This window comes from Petromyzon marinus, chromosome 3 (assembly GCF_048934315.1).
Source record: "Petromyzon marinus isolate PM22_M1 ecotype Great Lakes invasive population chromosome 3, UKy_Petmar_22M1.pri1.0, whole genome shotgun sequence".
Lineage (NCBI taxonomy): Eukaryota > Metazoa > Chordata > Hyperoartia > Petromyzontiformes > Petromyzontidae > Petromyzon > Petromyzon marinus.
Genome location: NC_133669.1, coordinates 6,462,833 through 6,477,242, shown reverse-complemented (window position 1 = coordinate 6,477,242; position 14,410 = coordinate 6,462,833). Strand labels below are relative to the sequence as shown.

Below are 14,410 nucleotides of genomic sequence, written 5' to 3'. Positions count from 1 at the left end.
TAATCTCCACCTTAAAGCCAGTTTATGTATTTTCTCGTAAGTTGGCGTGGCTAATCAGGGATCACTGTTTCTCCTTCTAAAGCATGGATCGGCAACCAAAACCACAAGCTGACATTTTTTGTCGAATTCGGTAACCCCCCCCCCCCCCCCAGTATTTTAAGAGGCGTGAATGCGTGTGAATACGAGACGGTCCTTAATAACGCCACGACGCCGTCGTTAAAGAGCCGCATGTTGCCAACCCCTGCCTGCCCATGGTAAACTGGATTTCCATGGTCACGGGTCGGCAACCAAAATAACAATAGCCATTTGTTTCGAATTTCAAGAGCCGCATGCAGCTCCAGAGCCGCAGGTTCGCCGACCCCTGTTCTAAAGTCATCTATATCGGTCGGACAATGTTGTTCCGTATAATCCCAATTTAGTAATTTGCGGGTAATTTTTTAGCCTTTGGCATGTTTTGGACCAATAAAAGTCATGTTCACTGTAAAGGTGATCTGTAATTTGAAATCCAGGCAATGTTAGATATTACAAGGTTAAGTTGCAACATTGAAATTACGTTTTCACGCCACTGCTGAAGAAAATAAGTTTGTCCTTGATTAAATAAACAAATTCTTAAGAAAATTTTACACAACCGTCCCAAGCAGGGCCATACTAAATTGCAGTTTTCAGACATTTATTCCTACTTAAAAAAAAATAGATTAATTTACATCCCAAAGTGGAAATTATGTCTGTGGCATTTGCAAAAGGTTTGTCCATTCCTCAGGATATACAGACCCCACCCACACACTCGGGGTGTTGAATCGGTTTTTTTGCACCACCGGTAACCACATGAAAAAGTCCATGTTAACGGCGTTTGTGATTTTAATTTAACTAAGTGTATGTACTGTACTTACACTTCAAATATCACATCTCCAATTCAAAGTATGCTTCCATTTCATGATGAACAATCCATCCTTATTCTTGGTTCTTCCGGTAAAGTCACGTAGAAGGGAAACAATAAAATAAAACATTTATTATTGCTTCCCTTCTACGCGACTTTACCGAAAGAACCAAGAATGTGAATCCCTGCAGTCACGAAAGCTTTAAATCAAAATTTAATTCATCCTTAATTCAGTGGCATAGTTAGAATGGGCGCTGGTGGAAAGATTGAACCCCCCCCCCTCTCTTCATAGCGCGGAGCCAATGCCCTTTTGGCACTCGTACCATCTGCACTCAATAGCCACGCCACTGCCTGAATCGCAGCCCTATTGCTGCATCGCCAAGTAGAAGACGCCTCATCTCCTTGTCAAATGTTACGTACTCCCTCTCCTGGTGCCCTACCCACCCTGCAGTCACTAATTTCCATAATAATCTTGACTTTGCATCCCTTGAAAAAGTATGAAAATCTCGAAGGGACCAGTTATTCCCATTGACTGCCACCGTCACCCCCCATCCTGACGAAATCCTCGCGACTCGGTGAGAAAATACTGCTTACAAACTATCGTTATAAATGATAATGCTGTCTTGGTCTATCGTGAGCAATAATTATTGAGAGGGTGGGAAGTGATGTTTGCAACAGCCGTTGGATCGAGCAGAAGTGATTGCTGTTGCGTTGTGGTTGCGGAACTTAGCATGGAAAGAATCTCACATTTCTGGAAGTGGACAGAACTACATATAAATGCTTCGTATTTAGTGTATCATCAAATAGCTTCTAACGGGGACTTTTAATGTGTCGATATAACTCGCATATTTACTCAACAAGTCCTCGCTGGATTTTTTACGAAGAACTAGTAAAGAGGCGTCTCCCCATTTACTATAGGCGCATAGAGAAGACAATTTAATGGCAGAATGGGGTAAGCAACTTGGACATTTTGAATTGAGCAAGTGAGACGCACCGGTGTAAAATGAAAAGCAGGATGCAAATATACGAGTCACACGTGCAGGGAAGTCAGCGAGTGTGGCACCAACAGGCTATTGACCAAGGGGAAGATCTAAAGCCAGTTGGTGGGATACTGTAATAGCAAACCTTTTTGGTTACGAGTTGACTGTTCAACATTTGTGGAACCCAGTCGACAGAAGTGATGGTGAGGTATCGTTCGCATTAACTGCGATAACCTCGTGACCTTGAATGCTGAAGAACCTAAGAGTAGCTTTCACGCAGTTAAGATACAAGAAACTCCAGACAAACATGGGCACTGTTACAAAAGTTAATCGTTTCATTTGCACACGCACACAAGCAGGTGGGCCCTTCAGACGTCGGCGAGGCAGAATACAGAGGGCACACGCAGAAAAATAGTTTCATTTAAAAAAATGTACATCGAATGAAGAGCCACACGCTGGGTACCTGTCGCTTGGAACGTGTGAAACGCACGTGCACGGGCACACATTATGGGTAGATACAATTTATATGTACACACGCGTACCCACACACTCAAAGAATACAAAATTATGTACCGATCACGCTTGTACATGCACTTACAACTCAATTGCATTCGCACGCGCGTAAAAGTGATATACGTGTCATACGCACATACACGTTGCTATATTTGTATACACTGCCATACTTTCAGAAATAAAGCATTCACACAACTGCACACACAAACTTCCAAATTATTAAAGCGTAAACGCACAAATGCATACTCTCACACAAAACGAATAAACTTGGTTTTGCATTTACCCAATGCCTGATTTTTTGGAAGCATCCGTCATTGTTCTAGAAGTCAGGATTCTCAGAAATCGACAGTTTCAACTTAACAATTAACCAAGTTGAGCCAATACTAATGATACAAAACTCGGTCCCAGAGGAGTTCGCTGGAAGCCCTCAGTAACATAACTTTTCCAGCTCAAAGAGTTGCAATGCATCAGAAACTATTCGCCGTTCTCCCCACCACATCCACCCACACAACTGTGTGGGCGGATGTTGCCGATCCTAATTTTCCTAAATACTGTACGCCATTTATGGCAGACTGCTGTTCATTTGAAATTACAGATTTCGGAGTTCTGGGCACTAGATGTCTCAACGGCTGTCAGAAGCAAACTGCACACGTGACCAACTATGAAGGCTGGCATGACACACGAGGGGGGGGGGGGGTAAGGCGAGAAGCACAGCTGGTTGTTTCACTCGCGCCAATATTCACAAGCTACATCGAACACATTCTCTGCCGAGCAATGCCAGGGAAGACGCCCTGTGTCAGGTTGGTTTTGCTCATGCGTTGAGGAAGAAAACCAAAATGGCAACGTAACTGGTGAAAACCAAAGCACCAATTAAATATTCAAGTGACAATGACAGTTTTTCTCGAGACACCGATGCTCATGAATCAGCACCGTGTGATTCTGGGTAAAAAAAGCCACCAGAGATTCAATAAGGTTCGTGTGTAGCCAAAAACGAGAAGAGAATAAGAATTGTTCTGTTGGCTGAGAATTCCATGGATCTGCAAGCTTCAGGACCACCATGGGGAGATAACTTTAAGGAAGCGTGGCAAGAGCAAACTCTTCCATGCCACACGTGCCAGCGCTGGCAGCTTGAATCCTAATGCAAGCAAAGTTGTGGCAGAAGGAAAACGGGGTCAAAGTCATCCAAGAAATACATCGTTCAGTGATGCGAAACTGTGGACGACTGGTGGGATGCATGTCCAGCTTGAGCGATGAAGTCTCGAAGGGATTGGAGAAAGCATACTCGGCTACCAGAGCCTCTAATCCTCGAGACAATGGCGGGAAGTTTCATGTGTGCTGTACTGAGTGTATGTTCTTCACGTGGTGACTCTGCACTGCATCCAAAAAAATCCATCGTACAAGAAAAGGCTTTTGCACCAAAATTTTGTCTAGCTTTGCAGTGATGGCTTATTTGGCAGACAAGCACAAAACAAATAAATCATGCATCCATAAAGCTGAACAGTGCCCAGTCTAACGATTATGTAGGGAGACCATTAAGAATGTCTGTTACCTATGTTATGAAATTGAGGTGTAGCCATTTTATCGGTAGGAGATTCCGGAATGGATTATCATTTTTCACTGTCTATATCGGTGCCAACATCACAGCTGGAAAACAACAAATAGAACCGATTATGCAACATATATATATTTTTAAAACTATTATGTATACATAATAAAACAATGACTCCCCATTTAGCATTATAGCTAAGTGCTGTGAGCAAGCACCTATCACGGTTGGCATGGCACGTGGAGAGGGTGGTCTGGTCAACACATGGGCTCGGCTGCCTTTTGACTCTCCAGTGCCATCAAACCAGGTACTCATTTTAGACCGAGTTAACTTAGGAGGTGTCCAGGCTCGGTTCAAATACTAAATTCCACTTACAGTGCAGTGCACCATCCACCACGTTACCACTGCCATTCGCAGCACACACAATCGTCATACTCACGTGCCCGCAGACACACATACATGCATCCATGGCTCCCATCCTACTAAAGAGGGCAGCCCAAAATCCCCTTAAAATGAGCACGTGATGCACACTCGGACTCCAAAGTGCTTCTTCACGAGTGTGAGGACTCAATGACGGTACATTCACAAAACACGTTGACCGCAACGCCATTTGTTACAAACTCCTAAAGCAAAAGCACCAAGCTCAGCTGCATGGGCAGGCTCAGCGGCTATCTTACATGAGTGTACACGAGGGGAGAAGAAACTCAATAAGTTACCGGCGGTAGGAGCAACAACGTCTGCCCTCATCCTGATGGGTGCACATGACTTCCAGACAAAAGTGTGCACGTGCACACACACACACACACGTGTGGGACCAAGTATACAGGAAAAGGTGTTGCGCATGTTAAACGTGGATTCCTGTGATAATGCCTACATGCATGTGTACACAAGAATGATTTATCTCGTGAGAATGTGCATTCATGAGCAAAATGTCTGCACAAGAGATACTATAGTATGGACAAAGGTGTGCACCCTTTCGCCAATGTGCGAGTTTAAGTGTGAGTGTTACTAAGTGGATGAGTCTGAAAACGCGCAAGAGTTGGGCAGTATCACTGTGTATGTCCTCCACCCTCAGTCCCCAGCTTTGCCAGCCAACTTTGCCTCCTCCACAACACTCATAAAGCTCTCCTTGCTGATCTTCAGCAGGTCCCGCAGAGTCTTATTCTCGAGCTGTGGACCGCACATACAAGCACCGTTGACAAATCTGGACATGTACTGCATCGGAGGTGTGGTATAAATAATAAATGATAATGAAACCGTCATTCCTGGACTCCACTCATCAAAACCGCACGCAAGAGATGGCACTTCATTCACACGGCGTGGAGAATGGTTTGCACTTGTCCACCATTCAATAAATATGTTCAAAGCATGAGAATCATGATCAATTGCATTACTGTCAGCTGCTTTCACACAATTGCAGTCGCTGATATATGTGCTTTGTTTTGGGGGGAAATTAATATACTATTATATCGTATTACTATATTCGAGGCATGGAACGGTGGTGCAGTGGTTCGTGCACCGAGTTCTAACATGAGTGGTGTGTGGTATCTGAACTAACTAACCAATCGTGGTTAAGTATGGTCCATGACTGATGTGTATTGACAAAAGGCTTTATATTATTAACTGATTATAATAATGAGCATAATGAGGTAAAGCTCAAACTATATGTAGAAACACTTTCTTCATTGCTCAAGGTACAACCCTGCAAATTCTTACTTATGCAACTGCTGGCAGAGCCTCCCACTAGAGTGAGCTCTGGGGAACGCCCTTTGGAAGAGGTGGAAGGAACCACATTCTACCCCTTCCCATGCAATGTGCTGATCCGGCTGCGGTTTACCAATTTATACATCTGCGTGGACAGAGGGAGGGTGAATGAATATCCTTGCTCACTGTTTCATACGCCATACCGGAAGACTGACCAGCGACCTCTGGATTTCTCCTTAAGTACTTTAAATAATGAAACTTTGACAATTTATTTCAAATTATTCTTGTAAGCGTTGTAAAAATATGTGCATGGTATCGATGCTATTAGTATTACCTCAAGCTGTGCCATCTTCTCCTGCTCGCGAATGACCTCTGCGTCATCAGCATTGATGGCCTTCTTCATCACCGCTGCCATCTCACACACCTTTTCCACCTGCGCCTGCAGTTCCTGCAGTGGAAACCCACAAAGATAAAGATAGCCTGAACAGACTGTTGGGGTAAGTGCTGTCAGCAAGCACCCATGAAGGCCAGCACGGCACACGAGGGTGTGGGTGGTCAGCATTACGCCCGGCTGCCTCTGTCTCCCTCAGTGGCAATATTCACACATTGCACCAGGTATTCATTTGAGGCTGAGTCAACCTACGGGAGGCACAGGACTGGTTCACACACACGCAAGTGTAACATTTATTTCAGGATACAAGTTGCACAATATAAGCGTGTGCGCATATATAAAACACACACCAACCAGCACTTCAATGTGCTTATTTAGATAAACCCACACATTTATCAATTTAATTCCCGACGTGGCCAGCAGAGGGCGGTGCAGAAAAAAACATCCATATTTTTTACTGTATTCTTTGGGTCTTTCGGTAAAGTCATGCAGATGGTTTCTTTGAACCATCGACGTGACTTTACCGAAAGACCCAAAGAAACGAATTCCTGCAGTCACGAAAGCTTTAAGTCAATATTTTTGACTGTACTTTTTTTATGCTCCCACCTCTATGATCTCTCCCTTCACCAATAATCCACACGACCCGCACGGCATGGGGAGGGGCCCTCATCGAGCAGTGGACTGAGAATGTTCTGTACGTTGCAAAAAAACAAGCTTTACCATCGTAAACGTCACAACTGCACGCTTAGGTTCCATACCTAAATCACCAGGTGGTGGTAGTGGTGATCAAACCATCAACCGAGGTCATTTTAACTGACCTGGTGTCAGGTGTGCACAAAATGGTTGATCAACCAATCAATCACAAAGACGGCAAAAATCTAGCAAAAACAAAACATGAGTTTGCGGTCTCCTCAATCAAAAGTTATTCGATGAGACAGTCACTCTCTGCGTTCAGCATGCATTTCGCATTTTATAACACCCATTTCTCCAGAATGTGCTATCAGTCAGATATGGGGTGATAAAATATCCCTCCAAAAGAGGGTTGCCAAACAGACATGTTCATTCAATACAAAACGTGGGATTTTAATACAATCCAGAGGTTGGTATAAACAAAATATTTGTATATAAATGTTCGAATAAACGATGAGCTGTCCCGACCACAGCAACGCAGCACTTTCCCTTTACCCCCCGCTTCCCGCACAACACAAAGTGACATATAACCGGTGCTTGATTTCCACACGTCAGCATTTGGCCCTTCCCCCTCCTCCTCCCCCACTCTCAGGCTTAAAACAACACTGTGGTCATAATTGAGTGCCATTTGTTTCGCATTTACGATACTTGGTCAACATAAAACACGGTCAAGAATTGCGCTGTCAGTAAAAAAAATACATCCTACCTTGGTCCGCGTGTACCATAAAAAAAACACAAGAAGAGCATTGAGAATCCTGTTCCATAACTCTCTCCTGACAGACAGCAGATGTTCATTGTGTAACGTTAAGGGACATTCTCAGAAGATGATACTGCAGAACCAGAGACCAGTAGGTGTCTTCATTATGCTTATCTCACCAAAACCAATTCACGGTGTTAAGCGAAATCCTGCAAAAGAAATAAACTTGGACTCCATTTGCAAGCTCAGCATTAATTTTGGATAACCAGTGGAGAGATCTAACAGCGTGACTCAACTGAAAATGATGGTTAGCACTATTCTATTCATGTACTGTGCGTCTATGCTCCCATGTCTTCATTCCCCGTCTTTACCAACCCTCACGGAAGTGTGGCGAGTTGAAGTATGGTAAAATAATCCCCGAAATCTGCGTGGCATGAGGAGGCCCTCATCCAGCAGTGGATTGACAAAAGAACTCTACATCTCGATTACAAGAATAAAATTCAAATACTGTAGAGCTCTATGAAGCAAACTTATGAATCCTTAAGAAATTTACCTCGTAAATTAATCTCTAGGAATAGACTTCTGCCAATCTGGTGGAAGCCATTACTGTTAGAGTAAATGGATGCCGATATAAATATAAATATGCGTGCGCAGAGTGAGCAAGGGATACTTAAACGCAGTGCTTGCGTAGAACTTCTCTGGGGGGCACCTCAATCCGCCACGCTCACCTTACAGTGGATCTCCTTGAGGGTGAGGACCAGCTTGTTCTCCTCCGTCTTGTTGGAGGATAGCAGGCTCACCATCTGCTCACGGTACTTGCCCATGATCAGCTCGAGGGCCGACTGATGTTCCTCCAGGGCAACCCTGAGCTCTGTGAATGCGCACACAACATGTGTCCGTATGAATGCACGAACGCACGTGCACACAGCTCCACAAGTGAGTGCACACTCTCAAGGCGCTTTCATGCAAAGGGCCGACACAAGCATTAAAATTATTGTGAGATTGTGAGGCAAATTGTATTTACAAGCACATGTTTTGGTCCATCATATTGCACACATTAAGGTAGTGTGGCAAGTCCTACATTGGGCCATCTTTGTTTACCCAGTGCTGACACCACACTCCTGGTACATATTTGAAGCCGAGTTTGTGTAGGAGTCCCATGGAGCTTTAGACACCACTTGCGACTGCTGTTATGCACTATAACGAAGCTAGGTACACTTTTAGGCCATGTTTAGTGGAAATGGCTCACGAGCAAGCCACACAAAAGACCCACGTCTTCTGGGTTAACTGCTTGGCCTAGAGTAACAGTCCAAGAAACTTATACACAGCATTATGCTACCCATGAAAAGATGCTGCTACTCAACTCGCTCAAGAGTGAGATAACTGCCAGAGAAAGCCATGGGCAAATTATTCATGAAGATACTTCCTCCGCCCCTTCAACAACAATCCCATTCCTCATAAAAATGGGGAGGGTAGAGTATTCAACGACACAATATACCTGAGGAGGCGTTTTGTTTGGTTGGGGCTGATGAAGCCTCACGTCTTTGTGGTATGCTGCAGGTTCAGCAGCAGGATCCCTCAAGCTGGTCAAAACATATAAATGTAGGAGCCAGAGGACACCTCTGATGCACCCCTCTGATGCACCCCTCAATGACTCTATCCTGTGTCATGAAGGTGCCCATTTACCTTGAACAGGAGATCGAGGTACACGGAGGCAAGAAAAATAACCCAATGATCTGGCATCTTGATGGTTTTGTAGGCCTTGAGCAGGTATATGCAGAATTGTAGATTGTTTAATTAAAAATCCCTACATATGCTACAGGACACAGGCAGAAAATATCATATACGAGGGAAAAAAGTATTTGATCCCCTGCTGATTTTGTACGTTTGCCCACTGACAAAGAAATGATCAGTCTATAATTTTAATGGTCGGTTTATTTGAACAGTGAGAGACAGAATAACAACAAAATCCGGAAAAACGCATGTCAAAAATGTTATCAATTGATTTGCATTTTAATGAGGGAAATAAGTATTTGACCCCTCTGCAAAACATGACTTAGTACTTGGTGGCAAAACCCTTGTTGGCAATCACAGAGGTCAGACGTTTTTTGTAGTTGGCCACCAGGTTTGCACACATCTCAGGAGGGATTTTGTTCCACTCCTCATTGCAGATCTTCTCCAAGTCATTAAGGTTTCGAGGCTGACGTTTGGCAACTCGACCTTCAGCTCCCTCCACAGATTTTCTATGGGATTAAGGTCTGGAGACTGGCTAGGCCACTCCAGGACCTTAATGTGCTTCTTCTTGAGCCACTCCTTTGTTGTCTTGGCCATGTGTTTTGGGTCATTGTCATGCTGGAATACCCATCCACGACCCATTTTCAATTCCCTTGCTGAGGGAAGGAGGTTCTCACCCAAGATTTGACGGTACATGGCCCCGTCCATCGTCCCTTTGATGTGGTGAAGTTGTCCTGTCCCCTGAGCAGAAAAACACCCCAAAGCATAATGTTTCCACCTCTATGTTTGACGGTGGGGATAGTGTTCTTGGGGTCATAGGCAGCATTCCTCCTCCTCCAAACATGGCGAGTTGAGTTGATGCCAAATAGCTCCATTTGGGTCTCATCTGACCACAACACTTTCACCCAGTTGTCCTCTGAATCATTCAGATGTTCATTGGCAAACTTCAGACAGGCATGTATATGTGCTTTCTTGAGCAGGGGGACCTTGCGGGCACTGCAGGATTTCAGTCCTTCACGACGTAGTGTGTTACCAATTGTTTTCTTGGTGACTATGGTTCCAGCTGCCTTGAGATCATTGACAAGATCCTCCCGCGTAGTTCTGGGCTGATTCCTCACTGTTCTCATGATCATTGCAACTCCACGAGGTGAGATATTGCATGGAGCCCCAGGCCGAGGGAGATTGACAGTTATTTTGTGTCTCTTCCATTTGCGAATAATCGCACCAACTGTTGTCACCTTCTCACCAAGCTGCTTGGCAATGGTCTTTGTAGCCCATTCCAACCTTGTGTAGGTCTACAATCTTGTCCCTGACATCCTTGGAGAGCTCTTTGGTCTTGGCCATGGTGGAGAGTTTGGAATCTGATTGATTGATTGCTTCTGTGGACAGGTGTCTTTTATACAGGTAACAAGCTGAGATTAGGAGCACTCCCTTTAAGAGTGTGCTCCTAATCTCAGCTCGTTACCTGTATAAAAGACACCTGAGAGCCAGAAATCTTTCTGATTGAGAGGGGGTCAAATACGTATTTCCCTCATTAAAATGCAAATCAATTTATAAAAAAAATTTACATGCGTTTTTTTGGATTATTTTGTTATTCTGTCTCTCACTGTTCAAATAAACCTACCATTAAAATTATAGACTGATCATTTCTTTGTCAGTGGGCAAACGTACAAAATCAACAGGGGATCAAATACTTTTTCCCTCACTGAATGCAGGATCCCACTGCCTGAACCCACACTGGAATACTGCAAGTTTGTCGGCATGCCTGACAAGAATATGTTGCATAATTCTTGCGAATACCTTTTTCAGGATACTGAGGAAGGAGATAAACTGGTAGTTAGAATTGAAGTTCCCTTTTTTATACAGAGACCACGATTGCGTCCTTCTAATTCTGTATAAATCTGTGATCCAAACAGTTGTGATGATATCATCCAAGGCAGCCTACACACAACCATTTTTCTGAGGTCATTCCTGGTGACTACTTTATCTGGTCTCAAGCTCCAGGTCACCCTTTGCACCTCCTTGGCAAAGGGCAAATTCTACCAGCCACTCTCAGGGTGTGGCTATTTTTTCCAACCTTTGACGTTCCACAACCCCGATAGTATAATCTATGTTGCCCCATGAGGTTGCTTGCATTAAGGAGCTCCTCCACTCCACTCCCTTAATTATGGTAATCGGGTTGAATTCTGCTGGTATTAAAAGGATTTCATGATCACAAGTACTTTCCATCTCAGCGACTCACAACCACCAATTATCCTTGCAGTGCTAACCGGCTCCCTGGACCTCTGACAAAAGGCATGGGATGTTGTAACATGCTGGGGATGAGCGCCACACTTTTTTAAACAAGTAGGAACACCTCCTTCATTAGCTACAATGTACGGAGAGGCCTCGATCATGTACAAAGAAACATCAAAGCAGCTGTGTGGGCTACAATCCTAAACCTTATATCACCGTCAAGAAATGCTAACCCCAACTGCAAACAACAATGACATGCTTACTTACAACATCCAACAGCTAGCAGAGACCAGGTTATTCTGGGTTTGATTGCAATCATAGGTATACGCTCACTCTAACAGTGAAATAATAGCAGGCAAAGATGACCTACCATTGGCCAGTGGGCCTAGAGTATAGCTCCTGGTGTCAGTCACCTTGAGATATACAGCTGCCTTTGTCTTCCAGTACTAATATTTCCACACCTGATAACGTACTCCTTTAAAGTTGCGTTGACCTCGGGGAGGTTCGGGGTAGGTTCAGATACCCCTTGATCCCCATGTTATCCATGGCTGGGAATCACACTCAGGAATGTAGTGCAATGCATGAACAACCACGCAACAGCTCCCTACACCTACAAAAACACATACGTGCACTCCACATTTATTCGGTGTGCTACCTTTATTTTCCTGCTGAAGTTCCCGGATCTGCCGATTCTCCTGCTGGATGCCAAGGACGAGTGCTGAGCGGGGCCGATGCCGTGCCACCTCATTCAGCTCTATCACCTCTTCTTGGTACTGAACACACACATGGATACACAATCCCGCCTAAATACAGCCTCGCAATTATTAAGGTATATTTAACGAGCTTCAATTATAGTGAGCATAGCAGAAGGGGTGTATGGGCCAGCATCACACAAATATCGGCATCTTTGTTCCACCAGGAAATATGTAAAAAAAAAACACACCAAGGTACTAGGTATAAACATTAGTAATGAGCAAAGATGGCTCGGAGTAAATATGGATGCACCAATCCCTTATATGCCAAACACATGAACGTATATATAAACCTGAGCCTGGAAGGTATAATACAACGATCGTGGCCCAAGTGCCAGCACTGGGCAGCGAGCATTCATTCACCTGCTTCATGGCTTCCACACGCTTATTGAGCGCAGACGTCTGCTCGATGAGCGACTCGGCTGCGCTGTCATGCTCCTTGAGTCGGTCAACCAGCGCACGGGCGTCCGCTAGAACCTTGTCCATGGAGCAGCTCATGGCTGCTCACCTGGCCGGTCCCTCTCGCCCTCCCACTAAATCCGCCACTCGGCTTGTCACTATTCCGCTTGTTCACTTGCAGTGCAATCCCACACCCACTCTGGGAGGCTGCACACTTCAGCACAAAGAAAGCAATCAATTTTTAAAAGCCAGACATACGAGTGTGTAGAATGGGCGACGATGGTAATGGGATGTTAGAGCACTGGCCCAGTGTCTCCAGATTGAACTACGGTAAGTTTTTTGTACTCTTGACTCCAATATGACTTAGTGATTTAAAAAAATCACGAATTTAAAGGCCCTTACGTGGTTGTACGTGCCCGTGTAAACCTCTTCGGACTCAACATTCTTACTATGACCTACCATTATTCATAACATGACTTAAGATCCTAATTAGCAATTTACAAGCATATCAACGAAGATTATACTGTAACAATGCATAGTTAATGCATAGGTCCTAATAGAGAATTGTGTTATCTTGGTTAGACACTATCAAAACATCAGTGTTAGATTTTTTTTTATCCGGCTGGGTAGCAAGGTGGTTTAAATCCACAAGGCTAGAGTTAATATCCTGGTCATGGGGAACTAAGCCCGTCATCCTTACAGGGTCAATAACGTGAATATCACAGTGGTTGTTCTAAAGAGACTTGCCCTACCACGGGGAATGTGGAATTTCTACCACTGAAAAAGCCCCACCATAGATGAGTGCCCCTCCAATTCGTGCTTGAGCAAGGTGAAGCTGTGGCTTGGGTGAGTCTCTCTGCTCACGTAAAAAGTAGAATCGGAGGAGAGCGAAGACAAGAGAGAAACAGCGGGACAAATGTGACAAGAGGCGCGAGTGACAGACGTTACATTGTAAAGTGAAGAATGAAAAAGTGAGGTGTAGAGGACAGTGAGCAGGGATGACATGGATGAGATGGCAGTGATGGCGAAGACAGGGGGAGTAAGTTCGACACGTAGGCTATCGCGACCAATAGTGTTCATAACACAGATGTTCGGGTCAGATCGCGTAAACGAATGTCGAACTTCTTTCACACCGTACGCAGCCTCATCGGAGGTGCCGGAAAACTCAACTCGGCAGAGATGGAAATGAGGACGGTGGGCAGGCGAGGGTGGAGATAAACGCGAGGGTGGAGATAAAGGCGAGAAATTTTGTCCGCGAAGAGTTCGCGTGTGGCGAGTGACACGATCGAGGTTGCGAGTCCGTGACAAGGTAGTTGGCAGTGGGGTAGTGGGGGGGAGGAATAACACGGTGGGTAGGGTAGAGATGGTGGAGATAGCAGTGTGCTTGGGGTAGCGTGCGACGACTGGAAGAGAAGGGTAGAGTTAGGGGGGGGGGGGTTAAAGTCGACACGCTCGAGTGAGGGTCGAGGGTAGAGTATGAGACGAGAAGAGGGGGACGCGCGAGCGAAGCTGCAACCGGGGAATGCGGCCCCCTTCGACCCGTCCATCTAGGCAAGACCGAGGCTCCAGCCGGGCGGCACCAAGGCGTCAGCCCGGTTGCTCGTGTTGAGCGCGCGAAGCCGTCGCCGAGCGGGGAAACACGCTCGCGGGTACGGGGGGGGGGGGGCTGTTGTTCAGTGAGAACTAAATAACAACAAAAAAACCAAGACACGGGAACTCACTCTGAGGCGATATAAAAACTAGGGAGGCCTCCTTCCTCGCTCTCCCCCCCCTGTCCCCGCGTCGTTCAACCAACCTTCGGGAGCGTGACGTCACCGGAAGTGAGACGCAACGGCCACGTGGGGGGTAGTGGAGGAGGGGGGGGGGATTGGTGGAGGGGCGGAGACTCGTGG

At 45.4% G+C, this 14,410-nt stretch overlaps 1 protein-coding gene across 2 annotated transcripts; it reads right to left on the bottom strand.

Annotated features, from left to right (window-relative positions):
* Positions 1 to 2,169: 2,169 nt before the first annotated feature.
* FGFR1OP2 (FGFR1 oncogene partner 2) lies at positions 2,170 to 14,410 on the bottom strand. 2 transcript variants are annotated; one of them, XM_032972231.2, is made up of 6 exons: positions 14,314 to 14,410; positions 12,483 to 12,732; positions 12,023 to 12,140; positions 8,127 to 8,269; positions 5,955 to 6,068; positions 2,170 to 5,086 (listed from the first exon to the last, which is right to left on the bottom strand). In XM_032972231.2, the coding sequence occupies exons 2-6, from the start codon at positions 12,615 to 12,617 to the stop codon at positions 4,988 to 4,990; spliced, it is 609 nt and encodes a 202-aa protein (XP_032828122.1). In that variant the 5' UTR covers positions 12,618 to 12,732; positions 14,314 to 14,410; the 3' UTR covers positions 2,170 to 4,987. The 2 variants fall into 2 exon arrangements, with proteins under 2 accessions (XP_032828122.1, XP_032828113.1); XM_032972222.2 differs by having other exon boundaries at positions 14,240 to 14,329.